The sequence below is a fragment of the Galleria mellonella genome, unplaced genomic scaffold (genome assembly GCF_026898425.1).
Source record: "Galleria mellonella isolate WM207_F2 unplaced genomic scaffold, CSIRO_AGI_GalMel_v1 utg33, whole genome shotgun sequence".
NCBI lineage: Eukaryota > Metazoa > Arthropoda > Insecta > Lepidoptera > Pyralidae > Galleria > Galleria mellonella.
The window spans coordinates 6,109,745-6,125,558 of record NW_026442079.1 but is presented as its reverse complement, the minus strand read 5'-3'; the positions used below and the strand labels follow the sequence as shown (position 1 = coordinate 6,125,558).

At 30.7% G+C, this 15,814-nt stretch overlaps 1 protein-coding gene across 1 annotated transcript in view; it reads right to left on the bottom strand.

Moving 5' to 3' along the window:
* Window positions 1–15,814, bottom strand: part of LOC113519887 (acetyl-coenzyme A synthetase) — a 37,872-nt gene continuing 22,058 nt past the window's right edge. Inside the window, exons 5-9 of the mRNA XM_026905105.3 lie at window positions 15,174–15,366; window positions 10,730–10,863; window positions 9,343–9,532; window positions 8,438–8,627; window positions 1–7,413 (exon numbers count right to left, since the gene is read on the bottom strand). Of these exons, the coding sequence (XP_026760906.2) occupies window positions 6,977–7,413; window positions 8,438–8,627; window positions 9,343–9,532; window positions 10,730–10,863; window positions 15,174–15,366 (1,144 nt within the window). The 3' untranslated portion in view covers window positions 1–6,976. The remainder of the gene's footprint in view (window positions 7,414–8,437; window positions 8,628–9,342; window positions 9,533–10,729; window positions 10,864–15,173; window positions 15,367–15,814) is intronic.

Below are 15,814 nucleotides of genomic sequence, written 5' to 3'. Positions count from 1 at the left end.
ACCCATTTCAATAGCATTATTATTTAATCACTTTCAATGATATGTTCGTTTCAACATACAATCACAATAACATCCCTTACCGGCTAAATCACTACACAAATTTAGTGCCAATATTTTTTTATTCCTCTGGTAATGTTTATAGACATCGATGAAAACAAGTCAGTGGGTACAATTTTATCGGGTACAGCAGAAAGGATACAACAGTCTGAAATTTTAGGTCTAAAACATCTAGATAGAATTTATTTTCGCCAAAAACTGCCTGATTGACTTGTTTTGATAGAAAATGGCGTATTTTTAATATTGCTCAATCTAGTAAGTAGTATTTTTTTAGCATATAAGTCCTCATATAATTTATTTATATTTGCTATGTTAACAATATTTTACTTTGAGGTTTTCGTACGCGCTGACAAGACATGTTTGCAAGAAATGTTTGCAACAGTTTTTGACACTCGACACTATCTAGATATATCTTTGAAATCCAACATTAGCATTCAATAAAATGAACAACTTACCGTAAACAAGCTCGAAGGTTGAAATAAAAATATGTTTCTTCAGACAATTCACGTGAACTAGTCTGAAGATTCAAATGTTTTTGTTACCGATCCATTCTTGTATAAAGTTGTTCACCTTCTTGAACGTCACTTGTTAGTTTTCAGATTGTTAGGTATTCTTTTTGCTACACCATGTATAAAATATTCGTCGGTAAATAATGTCCTTCGCAATACTCTTAAATTTTTAAATAAGCAACGCTAATATCGGCAACATTAGGTACATTATATATTCATTATTAAAAATAAACACGTACTTATGAACATAAAACCGAATATATAAAAGTATCATACGCTTCAAATAACAGGGCATTATTACCTATAATAAAAAAAAGTTTATCAAAATTATGTAAACACCTTAATAAACCTATTCCCATTTGTATACACATATTTTTGAATTTTAATAGTATAATAATAATTATAAAATTCGATACTATAAATGTTTTATTAGGTACATACAAGAAATTGAGCATCTTATAAAGGTCTATTTAGAGATGTTTGTGTAATTCAGAACTTAACAGTTTATTTAAAGAAATAAATCAGGATCTAAGAGTATCTCGACTAAGTCATACATGTACCTTACTGATGTCAATGTCGCTTGATTTGTAATAAAACACCGAGATATTTTTCATAAATTATCTTTGTGACTTCTAATTTACCAGCTTCTAATGTAACATTATTAAATAATTACGTTGTCTAGTACCTATTTTACCTCAACGTATTTTTATCAACTGTATGTTCGTCCAATCAGAATGATTCTAGGTCCCTGTTGTAACACACCTACTATAAATATATTTTCTTAGTGTAGATACAAGTTAGTCATTCTAATAACATACTACATCAAAAAATATGACTAACTTTTCACGAGACTTTCTCAAAAAAAGTTGCACCTAACTATTTACCTACACAATAACATACGAAGACATATATTAGATTAAATAGTTTGTTTAACAAATGAATAGACGTAACATAATCGGCTAACAATTATTGCGATGTTATTTATATTAGTAGGTACATGAAAGTAGGTAGGCATATAGTTTCGAGTACAATTTCATTTAACCCTTTTCATTTAAATAACTTTATTTGGATAATCTTTAGGTAATATATTAAACAATGCATTACAATCATATTTGTCATTAATTATTGAATTAAAGGGAACTGAAAAGACGAGAGGATTAAATTGAGTGTTTCATCAAAAAATTAAATGTCATTCTTTCTTTCTATTTTCTTAAATTAGATATAACATAAAAAACAAGGCAGTATAAAAATATTATTTGTAGCAGGCAGTAAGTGCGCTATTGTTTACTGTAACCATTCCAACAAGCTTGACTATATATTTACTATCCAAAAATAATTAATATTTTCGCACCAGCATTTATGCACCAGCATATATACCTACTGCAAAAGCACAAAATGAAGCCCACATAAGTATAACTACGTATATTGTGCCAACAGATATATATATAAGAATATACAACTCATGTACTAAGTACTATAAATGTTTAATAAGTACATATGGATATATTTTAAGTATATTTAGGTATAAATAAAGTCTTAAATAGAGGCAAAGCTTAAAATTTAGTATATCAAGTTTTCTTGTAGACACATTTATTGCTGGCTATATGTATATAATGATGTATTTTATACTTATCCATAGAATATATATACTCTCTTAATAGGTATAAATAGAAGAAAGTATACGTCGACAACAAGTATATGATATTAATTACAATGAAACCTGTATAACTGGATCTCAAGGGACCTAGTATTTTTTATCATTTATAAAGATTTCTCATTCATCCAGTTCCCCAAATAGGTAGGTTTAAAATGACAGTTGTCTTAATTATAGGAATATTTTTATTCCGTACCTTTTTTATCCATGTTGAGAGACATTTTCAAGTTTCGGATACTCTGCTGGTCGTATTCGTTATAGTTTTCCTTTTCCGTCAATCTACTGATAACAAGTTTTCTTCTTATTTTAAATAATTATATAAAGAGTTGACTTTTGTAAATTAATTATAGTGTATAGTACGTCACGCGACTTTCCACTATCATAATCCAATAACAATTTTATCAGCGGCTGTTAACGAATTATACTTTCGTTTCGATACAAACACTTAGATAGTATTGAAAAACAAAGTGAGTATAGAAGAAATTGAAATATTTGTAAAAAAACGTATTATAACTTGCCCAAACCTGGACGACAAAGTTCCAATCCAGTAAACATCGTAAAAGCTAAGCTTTCAAACCTCAATTGACAAGGTTTAAAAAATTCTTGTGACAAAGATCTTTCAATGCAAATGTGTCGGGACCTCATTGTAAGTATAAATAGCCGAGGTTTCTCACATACCCACGGCCCACTTAACCAGGTTTCACTGTATATACCTAATATATGTATATTGTGCATCACAAATAAGTGCAGTTAAGTACATTTCCTACATCAATCGCATATTTAAATAGAACAACAACTTTAATATTATTATTACTGTGCATCTAAATAATGGAACTTGAAAACAAATAAAAAAAACTATATATTTATTAGAAAATTATAATAATTACACAATAAGCACCAAAAATGTTTGAACAGAGATTTAAAAATATTTTCTTACAATATTGTATTATTTTTCATATATTTCATATAAACAAGTATTTGGGTACCTACTTACAATATTACTATGGAGGGTAAAGGTAAGGAGGTAAACCATCTCTGTGTATGAAAAAAAAAAACATCCGACAAAAAGCGTTAAATAGCTACCATATAATAAGTATTCGTAAAATTCATATAAACTTCCCACATTTCGCGCCGCATCCACAGATTAGAGACACTATGTCTAATGATGCCGCGAAAGGCACCATTAGTGGCGTCCGAATTCGCCGTTACCCCCGCACCAACTACCCCACCTTATTTCCCTCAAAATTTTTAATTTATATTTAAATTTTGTCTACAAATTATTATCAAAATTGATTAATTATTAACAAATTGGCAAGTCCTGTGATTTATATGGAGCGCACTGGAGAGATACTCCAAAGGGATTGCAACTTTGTTTACAGGGTCCTTATTTTTTAATCGATTTGGATCTAACTTTATACTGCACTGCGCATATCGTCATAGTCGTAGAATACTGACGGATCTGACAAATATTACATATAAATATCCGTCGGTATTCTACGACTATGACGATATATGCTATCATGAATATATAAAATAATTGTCCTTACCTTTGCCGTCCATAATTATCACTAAAATTAACGTCATTTACCCATGACGAAATTGTAATTTATAAACTGAATTAGTGTTCTCATATTATAAAATGTAGTCAGATTTTAGGTCATCTACTATCTAAGGATACAAATATTAAGGCATTACAATAAGAAAATTTAATGTCTGATTTACATTTTCCCAGTAGCAGTCAAGTGATGTACCGTATATCGATATCTGTATCCTTTTAATAAAAAAAAATATTTTTAATATTAAATCTAAACTTCTTTTAGATATTGTTTTACTATTTAAAGGAATACTACTCTTAACATATAAACATAATCTGTGCTATTCCATGTTATTTCAATTAAAAAAAAACGCGCACAGTACAACTCGAAATATAATTTGTATAACACAATGTTTTGTTTCATGAAGGATAAGGAATTGTTAGTAATAGGGACTAGCGGGCCCATTGACAGCAATAGGTTGATATCCATACATATACACTCTGTTCCCCTTAGAAACTGTCATGATAAATTTTTGATGAACTCGTAATGGGTAAGACCTGCTTTTATTCTTATCAACCATCCGCCACTAATGCCCTGCCAGCATATGCCAATAACGCAGAGGGGATTACCGTTGGCATCCATTGAAAAGAACGATTAACGATCCAGTACATCACTACTTTTTTTATACCACTGAGGTGGCAAACAAGCATACGGCCCGCCTGATGGTAAGCGGTTATCGTAGCCTATGAACACCTGCAATACCAGAGGTATTACGCGCACGTTACCGACCCTGAAGAAACCTCTTTACCCCCTTTTGAAGACTGTTATGATACTTGACTGTTATGTAACTACAATAATATCATCAAGAATTGTACTTAATGCTACTGGAATAATGCAAACGAGGTGTTAAGGAATAATAATAACAAATGTTTTATGGGTAGACAATAATCGAGTTAGAATTGAGAATATAAATATTTGATACTACTCTCAGTGACATATTTCTCAGAAATATATCCTTGAACGTAATTATCAATTTTTTTTTTAAAAAAAATGCCTAAGAAAGTAAACAAATATGTTACATCCTAGCTACTACATATATTTACGATTTTATGTAACAAAAACAAAAGTTTTAGGCAATTTTTACCACAGTCACATACAACAAGAATAATATAATATCAAATAACATTATATTTTGACAAAATAACAAGCATATTATCTAAACTATTGACATTATTTCTACAATAAAAGGTAGTCTATTCGGAATGCTAAATATTTTCAAGGAATTATCTTCTCAACAAAATTGCTCTCACAGAGGCCAAACAACTAAATACATTTTATATATTTAGTTTTCTTTATAATTTAATCAACAATTCTCGATTGAAAAAAAAAATATATTACATACAATTTGTACTAAAACATTTTTAAACAGATACAACTGAACTTAAGAATATTTTTATGTCATAATAAAATCTATTTTACGATCTGTTTACACAAATAATGGCAAAGAATGTTCACAGCCAATTCTAAAGTAACCGATAAACATTACATATACAACAAAAATAGTATTCAGTAAAAAAATGTATACCACATTTTAAAAACATTGTGCAACACTTATTAAGTTAAACGAAGTCGATACAATTAGGTATATATACTTACAAGGCATAACGGAAAGGGCAAAACATTGAGAAATTTAGCAATAATATAAGCGAAACTAAATACCTTTTTCCAATGCACAAAAATATAACTGTGTAATGCATACTGGTCATTGGCAATTAATTCCATCTATACTAATCAGTAGGTACTATACATACTATGACACAAAAAAAAAATTCAGTAAATCAATTGTAACAATTCATAGACATTAAAACAATAAAAAAAGAGCACAGCTTGTGTAAAGAACCAGTTTTCCTTTTCAGACTTTCGTCCTGTTCGTTGACAGACGTGGATAAATTTATTCAGTTTCTTAATATATCAACGAAGAATTTGAATGCCCTTTCTGTGACACTCTGTACAGTATATTATCCTAAATCATTTACACCTATGTATAACACATATTTATATGCGATCAACTATTTAAAATATTATAATTTAATTACAGACTTATGCACTTCAGGCAAAGAACACTTTAAAAGGTACACAGCTAATAGGATGCTTTTACTTTTCACAAGGTTCGTCTAGGAATAAGTAACGAGATTATGTATTTAAGCATAATTCAAAGATAGGAAAAAACTTAATTACAATGGATGCCACTATATTTCAATTTTTTTTTTCTGTTATGATAAATGGCAGGTAAATAAAAATTTTGCAGTCAAGATATTTTATTAGATACTTATCAATTTGCATTAATACTATTAAAAACATGATTAATTCAAAAATCATCATTCGGTATCATATTTAGAACAATATATATCCCTATATTAATATGTATAAGTAATATACAAAAGTAATATATTAAAAAAAATAACGAAAATATATCAATATTTATAATCAAAACCAATTATAGTCCAAAATATAGGTATTTTACAATAAACTAAATATTTGCCAAGTATTAGTGACCTGTATTGATTGCTTGTTGCTCTACCAGCAATATGCCTGTAATATTAGCTCTAACGACAACGCAGTGAGCCGAATTTCGTAAGAAACTTATAAGGCTAGCTCATTGGTATTCATGTAGAAGAATTCGTTTTACAAATACGTACTATGGATTGCCATTGGGTCGATCAACGCCATAACTAATTACGAAATATATTCATAGCGATTCAATTGTTTACAGTTGTGCTGAGGTTTAGCTACGCAATAAATTATCATAAAAAAAAACTCACACCATTTTCGTTTGAGGTTGACAGGTACCACCACAAAATACCATTTACTCCCATTCTAACATAATAATGGATTTCCCCACATTCACGCACAGACTCATCGATTATTCAGAAACTTGTCGATATTTTCACAGAATAAAAATATCCAAATCAATTATAAATATTAAATCGCAATGCGCGATTGAATTAAACCGGCATAAAGAAATAATAGGTAAATGACAAATAAAATATACGTAAGAGATTTCCTTTAATATACTACTGAATTGAAGCGGACGGATCTTATCGAAAAAAAAATGTTTACGTATGCATCAAGGAATTAAAATCATAAATGCCTAATAAATAAATTAGGAACAAAAAGTCGACAATTGCCATCTAAATTCAAGTAGATAATTCTAAATCACATTATGGCCTATTTTTGAAAAGCTCGTCAACAACTCCTGGGTCTGCCAATGTCGACGTGTCTCCTATATCCTTGTCCCCGAGAGCCACTTTTCTAAGTATTCTACGCATGATTTTGCCTGACCTAGTTTTGGGCAGGCCAGGTGCATACTGAATTACATCAGGAGCTGCAAAGGCACCAATCCTTTGCCTTACGAGTTTCTTCAAGCAAGCCACCAAGTTGTCATCAAATTTTGCTCCCTCGTTCAGTATAACGAAACAATACAACGACTCTCCCTTTATAGGGTGAGGCTTAGAAACGACTGCTGCTTCCGAGACTCTAGGTTCTTCTGTTAAAACGCCTTCTACCTCAGCAGTGGACATGAGATGTCCAGATACATTAAGCATGTCATCTATGCGGCCTGTCACCCATAAAAATCCATCTTCGTCTCTTCTAGCCCCTATAAAAAAACGTCAAATTATTAACCAATCTCGAATAAAAAGTTAAATTTTTAAGGTGTCTTTTATAAATTTTAAATAATAGGAAATATTGTATTGTATAGTATAATATAATCTACATTTAATTACTGCAATATCGTTTGCAACTAAAAATCTGTAATATTTCTATTTATTTATTATTTTATATTCTTACTTATTATTATTATTATTATTTCAAGTAGCGCTAGGAATGTGTCATAAAAAAGATTGATAAAGAAATAGGTGCATTCTGTAATTCGGTATCTACAAAATATCGAAAGCTACATGGTTACCGTTTGGGTTAATGAACTGGCAATGCTAATTTAAGAAGCATACATACATATATCAAGACTAATACAAATACGATACTTATATTTATAGTTACATTGTTTAAAATTCAGGGGCTAAGTTTTAAATACCGTTATGAGGATTCAGATATAAAGTTAATAAATAAATATTCAAAATGCACAGTCATATCAATTCAGACGTAATGAAGGTATTAGCAGTTCCTTAACACGTTTTCAAACGTTTTTTTACAATCAAATCTCTAAATTTTAGTATAGTGATAACATTGATTATAGTGATAAATTAAAAAGGAATCTCATTAGGTGGTTAACATTTTAGTATTATATGGCTAACGACTATTTTTAGTCAATCAGAAACATTCAGAATTATTGGCATTAATAAAGTTGTCGAGATCACGTGTTCTCAATATACGAAGGGTTCACTGTGTAATCAGAGTCGTATATTAAATCTATCAATAATATCGTTATAAAATTATCGTCTAGCATAATAAGTGAACACACACACAAATTTAATCATATTTATAATTTTAGTTTAATATTTAACTAAATAATTCAAATAAATAAAAAAATAATATTAAAATAAACTATTGTAAGTAGATCGTTAAAATTATAATATCACCAGCACTATGTTGGCAAATCTCTCTTAATGGAAAATTAGATACTAAGAATACAATAAATTCAATAATCTATCTCGTTCACTCACCATCTCCTGTGCAGTAGTATCCTGGAAATTTGGAGAAATAGACTTTCTCATAACGACCGTGGTCGCCAAATAGTGTCCTCATGATGCCTGGCCAGGGTCTAGAGAACACTAAATAACCTTCTCCGGGGCCTTCAATCAGCTTTCCGTTTTCGTCTAAAAGATTGGGTTCAACACCGAAGAATGGGAAACCCTTCATGAAAAGAAAATAATTAACAGCTTGAGTTAAAATAGTTTAAAATAGGCTCTTATATAGTATTTATAATTTCGTATTAACTAGACTTAAAAAATCTTGGTTAAACCAAAAAATTTCCAAATTATGGGGCATTTTTCTATTGATAAAGCATCAATCTCTGTTAAACTATAGTACAAAAAGGATGCATCTAAAAATTTTGCCTCAATAGGTTCAATTGATTTGTCGTGAAAATATGAACCCTGAATTCTGTACCCTAAATTTATGCATAAATCTACACTCACGTGTATAAAAATAAATATTCTATATCAATGCAGAATAAGTTTATTCGAACATTTAAGCGTGACAGAATAAATACTATCTAAACCTATTTACAAACATTAATATTTATGACTAGTTTATTACCGCTACTTCGTACGAGTAAATTTCGGAAGTAGGGAGAACAATAATATTGACCACTTTTAGATGGCGTGTCAATACGATACATACACTAGATGTTAAGTTAGACCTTCAGGAATGTAACTGTGAAATTTTTGCATGCAATAAACATACGATAGATAAATAAACAATTTTTTTTTTTAATTATTGTTTTACATTTATTGTCCTTATTAAGACGCCTCAAATTAATTTTTCTCAATTGTCTCCCATGTACAGACATCGTCTAGTTACAATTTTATTGTATTAGTAAGATACTAGTTAGGTGGATATTACTTACTGCTGCCCCTGGTTTCATGGGCGTGGCACCAGGTAGACTAGTGAGGACATGTCCACCAGTCTCCGTCTGCCAAAACGTGTCAGCAATAGAACAACGGCCGCCACCAATCAGATTGTAATACCATAACCACGCTTCTGGGTTTATTGGTTCACCAACACTGCCCAAGACTCGAAGACTCTTCAAGTTATGCCTGAGGTCAATACATACCATATAAATGATAATATTTGTAACATGATACATATTTCTTTTTATTAAAATTAATGCCTTTCTTTTAAAATATGAATCCCCTAACTCGAAACAGAAAATTTCGACGAGGATTGTCGAGATACAGTGCCAATAAAGATGCATAGAATATCAATGCCGAACATGTAATATATTCGACCTTTTTTTTCTAAGTTAAAAAATAAATAGGCAATAAATATTAACTGCAACAGATCGAATCATAGATTAAGGACAGTATCTGTGATCGGCTAATGATTAGCAATTTATAGAACGTGAATCTCAAATAAATGTAACATTTCTTAAAAATTATTTATCACAAAAGTTGAAGGAGATAATTATTTTTGGCTACAAATTGTAGACATTTAAAGGTATTGCCTTCTGTTGCCTTTAGTACTATAAAGGTAATTTTAAATTGTTATTTAAAGTTACATAATACATTTATAGCGTCTATTATACTTTTAAATTATGATAAAAGCATAACTTATTTATTAATATTAAAGACTTCGTGTTTTAATGTTCTTTTTTTTTTAGAAAAAAAGTGGAGTTTGTACCCGTACCTCTTATTGAGAAACTATTGTGGTGGAAACCATTTTGGCGCAAAACAATGCGGAAATCATTTTAACAGAGACACGCAAGTCAAAACATGTCATTGTATTTGTCGTATATTAAGTATTTTTGTATAACTTAAAATCATTGAAATGACGCTATATTTTTATGGTAAGGACCACTTCCTATGAAGAAACGTGCGTATGTGCGTACCTATATATTTTAGTTTACCATATTCATTATTGACGCACAATATTCTTAAATATTGACGTCATTCGATCTTAACACGAGTTACTGAATAAATGATTTGCAAATGAGAACTAATAAAAAAAAATGGTTATGTTAACGGTTTGTGTCATAGTACCATAGAGTTCATTTCATTGATACACAAAATTGGTGTTTAGCAGATTTTAATTTATAATTATTGGCCTTTTAAATTCTAAAAGTAAACCACTTGGCTCCAACACCATAAAAAGTAGGTATACGACTCTTATACTTGTCTAATATGCCTAATAAAATTTGTTTTACAAATTTAACATGAAAAGAACAAGATCATAGAATGTTGCTTTAAAAGTTTCTATCTATCTAGAAAACGACTATTATGAGTAGGTATACTTACATTTTAACATAGTGGTCACCAAATTTGGTGAGAGACCTGATGGCGGTTGGCGCAGTATAGAACTGGCTCACTTTGTACTTGTCCACCAGCGACCAGTACCGATCGTTTTCAGGATAGAACGGAGTTCCTTCGAACTGTAACATATTTTCGATTCGTAAAAATTTACATGTATACAGGCATTTGTAAAAATTCGTAAATGTGATAGGCAAAGAGAGTGCAGTGTATCTTGTAATGTACCTTTACTAATTTGACGAGGATATACAAGATTACGAATAATATTAAAGGAAGTTTGAAAGTCGCGCAATATTCAAGAATTCTCAACATAATTTTAATAAAATATTTTTCTATTGTACTTAATGCATCGGCATAGCACCCTAATACTTTTTTACCTTCAAATATAATAGTGATAATAAGTACGTCTATGACTTACATTATTACAGTTTCAGTTTGGTATAAGCAATTTATTAATTATCATTGAGAAATTCAAATATATTTAACTACATATTTAATCGTAATTTCAAAATATTAAAGTTAACAACTAAATTAACTTTAACTATATTCAAATTTTGGTAGGTGTTATACATGATTGGCAGAAAAAGTTGCCAATTGTCGCGCTCAATAACAGACGTATCACAGTCTTTAGCCACTTACGAATTTAATTCGCGAAGTAAACAACTTGTAGTCCCTGCATGATATTCTGGCTATGGATTCTGTGAAACTTTTAGCAAACCAGTTGTTAGCGTTTATCCAGCATGGCATTGATACGATGAATGAAGTTAGTATCCTACATATTTGCAAGTTTAACCTCAAAAAAGAGGAAATTTCCAATAGCAAGGTACTGCTTTATCTAACACTTGGAAATCGACTAAATGCCATTCCGCAGGAGGGATGATAAAGGTAGGAGAGGAATTTTCAGAATATAATCTCATTGCTGAAACAGAACCATTCAGACGACGTGCTCGCATTCGTAGCGAAGCAGCTCCATAAATTGCCTCCAGTCACATTCGATCATGTCGACATTACCAGATTACTAAAGAATATCACCACCTTATAGGCAAGTCTGGCGAAGGTCCACTTAGGTATGGAAGCATCGTATACTACTATCATTAAACTGCGAACCTAAGTTGCTAATTTACACAACACTGTTTTGGGAAGTAGGTCACCCGAGGCATCCAACGAAAACATGTAATATGGAGCGAAAAATGCATCTGTCGGCAGTTCTGACCACGTGCCTGTAGATGAAACCGCACCCTCTGCTCCGCTCTCTGCAATATCTCACAACTCTAGTTGGTAGTGGGTGACAACATGTACGCCCGTATACGTCGACATACTTATGCTACGAGTAGACGAACTCAAGTTTCTACTCGGATAGAAAGGTGCGATATGGAGGGCTTCACCAAAGTGGAAAGAAAAGAAGAAGCCTACCTGTCACAATTATTGCAGTACTGCATTGACTGGAGAAAACCATCTGCTTCATCTTGCAATCCTTATAACGTTTGTATATATGTCCTGATTGCATTACTCTACAAAAGTTGAGAAGATTGTAGAACACATTAGAATGAAGTCCTACTTCATTCCAATAGTGGAGGGTTTGGAGTTTCGCAAGTGTCAATTTCAATTCACTTGTAATGGGAATGTCAGTGGACTCTCATGATAAAAGAGTTTTCGTCACATGTTATCACCACAATTTGTGAAAAACATTATATATTTTTTTTATATTCTTAATATGTATGTTAGACTATAAATAAATGTTAAATAAAAAAAAACCATTACGTCAACTACGAACGAAATAGCGTAAGGCCATGCACATGATATTAACATTACAATCAAGAATACAACATATATGTAATTACATTATTGTTAATTAGTATAATAATCATGATTTATATTAACTACCTACTATCAGTTTCATTGGATTGCCCGCGATTTCGTCCACGTGTTAGGGATATGATTATTACATACTAACTAGACTTTATCATTCAATTAACAAAGACCTTTAACTTCTATGCGTCTTCTTTCAATGGAGATTTCAAACCGTATCTCATGATTCGTTCGCCAGTTTTTAAATAGTGTTTGTTAATGTATATTTCATAAAAAACAAAAAAAAATTAATTGAAATCTCTACATTGACTTTCTCGTGGTGATGTAAGTACAGAACATTTGTTTTTCGTTTTTAATCGTTATAATAATATTATTTAGTAACTAATATTATAAAAAGAAAAAAAAATATTTATAATGAATAAACTCAAAAAATACTTGACTGATTATAAAAAAAAATCACCTATTGAAAACTATATTTATAAAAAAAAACAGTGCGTCTTAGGGTTAGGTCGCTAAATGGAGATAAAAATCAAATCACCTTTATTATTGCGATACTTATCGGTATCTACAATGTTAAAAAAAAATCTGAAACATATTTATTCATAAGACAGTAACAATCTATGCGTATGGAAAAAATTAATTATGCCGTGACATAAAATAGGCAGTATTATTTAAATATAAAAACTATATGGCGCCCGAGCGAATTGCTAAATCGAGATAAAATACAAAACACTTATTAGAATGATCCTATATAAGAGTGGATACTACTTATGTAAAATACCGATATTTATCAATATCTACAATGATGAAAAAATTCTCTGACATATTCATTCAAGAAGAAATGACAAACAACCTATGCTTGTGAATTATCTAAGATAAATAACCAATTGTAACACGGTGGCTGTTTTTTATTGATTTACAACTTCTTATTCTTTTTTATGAAAAATTGTTTTTATATTTTTGCATTTATGTATACGTATGTATACAATTATCAACTAAACAAAGTATTTTTTTTTCATTACAACAGCATTATATAAAAACTATAATATATAAGTACATCTATCTATGTATATCAAGTTAAATCTGTTACAAAGTTAAACAAATTATGTGACGGAAATAACCAGAGTTGACATCTGCTGTGGTAACACACAGGTCAAATGGTGATAACACCAAAGGAACATTTTTTTTAGTAGCTATGTGCATTTAAATTCGTTTCAGGTAATATTTAATACCCTTAAATATTATAACAAATTAGGTAATTAAAATTTTATCTTTACCTAAATTACATTAAGGTCCTAATAGTTATCCTAAAGCACCGCAGTATCCGATACAATTATTGACCAATATTTATATGTGCCATTGCCTAATTCATAATAAATCATTAATTAAAATATAAAAATATATTTAATTATAAAAAGTTATTATGCACGGCATAATTTTTAAATGAGAAAATTTAACTGTATTTGTAACTATTTGTTTTGTTTTAATTTAATAATGTTTTATTTATTTTGTGTTAACTATACATGTATAATATAAAAATGTAGTTATGTATTTTGTGTAATATTTATTCATGTGATTGCTGTGCCTTTCCAGGGTTAATGTTGATTCTGTACCTTTAATAACTTAAGATCTATATTGTTACAACATGAAATAGCGATAAATGATTGAATTGAATTATTATTTAATAGATTAAATAAACCTAAAAATAATAAATAACCTGCCATACAGATTTTTCTCAACTCAGTTCTACAGTGACACTACAGTTCGACAGTGCGAGACTATAGTCTAGCATATAAAATAAAAAAGAATTGTAAATATAATTATTTAAAAAATAATGTATGGGACGTGCATATATACATATATAAGACTAAGGTCTAACAATTTATTTCTGCATATTTATTGTATTCATGTTTCTATTAGATACAAGAATGACAAGCGAGAACTAAGTTGCTCAATTTGAACAATAGAGATAGGAAGGAGAGAACTGTTAGTAATAGAAATTAGTAAGTCCATTGCTAGTAATATATAACAAGTCAATCTACGCGGTTCCCCCTGGAAATCATCGTCATTGATTTACCTATCGTCCCTCACTAGTGCCCCGCTAGTGTATATACTGCATAGACGGGGTTACCATTCTATTATCATCCATTAAAAAACCAGAGGCAGCACTTTTACATTACCGGTCTTTGTGACATGACGTCACAGTACTCAATAATTTCACTTTCACACTTTCAAACCGTAACGCGTCTATACAAGCACAGCTGCTTGAGAGTATGTGAGACATAAATTTAACATAAGTACAAACGGTCGTCTGTACAGTTTTCGTCTGATTGACCTACGAATATAATTATTCGTCACTATGTCGGTCCCGGCATAGAACAGGCCACTCTTTCTTTCCCGTGGGTGTCGTAAGAGCCGACTAAGGAGGGCGAAAGAAGGGCAGCAACGTTCCTCTTTAAATATCTACAAAGCCTAATTGCAGTTGTCAATCTGTCTGCACAAGCGTGGCAACTACTGGCAAACCCCCATAAAGGGAGGCTCAGCAGTGGACAGTTAAACGCTGATATGATGATGATAATTAATCGTAAATTCAATATACAGTTCATGGACTTAGTTTACTTACAATTACAGATGTTGCTGCATTGGCCAAAGGTGCATACACAACATATGTGTGTCCAGTGATCCAGCCCACATCTGCAGTGCACCAAAAGATGTCCTTGTCGCGGTAGTCGAACACGTACCGAAAGGTAGTGGTAGCGTAGACCAGGTAGCCAGCAGTCGTGTGCAAAACACCTTTCGGTTTACCAGTTGAACCACTATAAAAATGAATCTAATTAACAAGAAGATAAGTTCGAAGCAGGCAATTAAACAAATCTATCGATAGATACGTTGTCGCTACCATATACATGAGATAAAATGAATTCGCAACGTCAGACGTCTCTTCTTATACAAATGCTAACGAAATCTTATCCTTATCATATCTAACAGATATATTTGTCACTTGTTTAGCGGGATTAGCAAAAGTTTATAAATATTTTCAACAAACTTCAAAAAAGAAAGGTTCTCAATTTGACGATATTCAGTTGTGTATACGTTACTCGATAATTCACTGTTTTAAACCGATTTTGATGATCTCAAATTTTAACAAAATATTAACATCGTTTTAAAGTTATCTCTTGATATTATATAATACGTACGGTACCAGAATTACAAAGTATTTTGTGCATTATCTTTGATACCTAGTACAAAACAAAATATAAACAG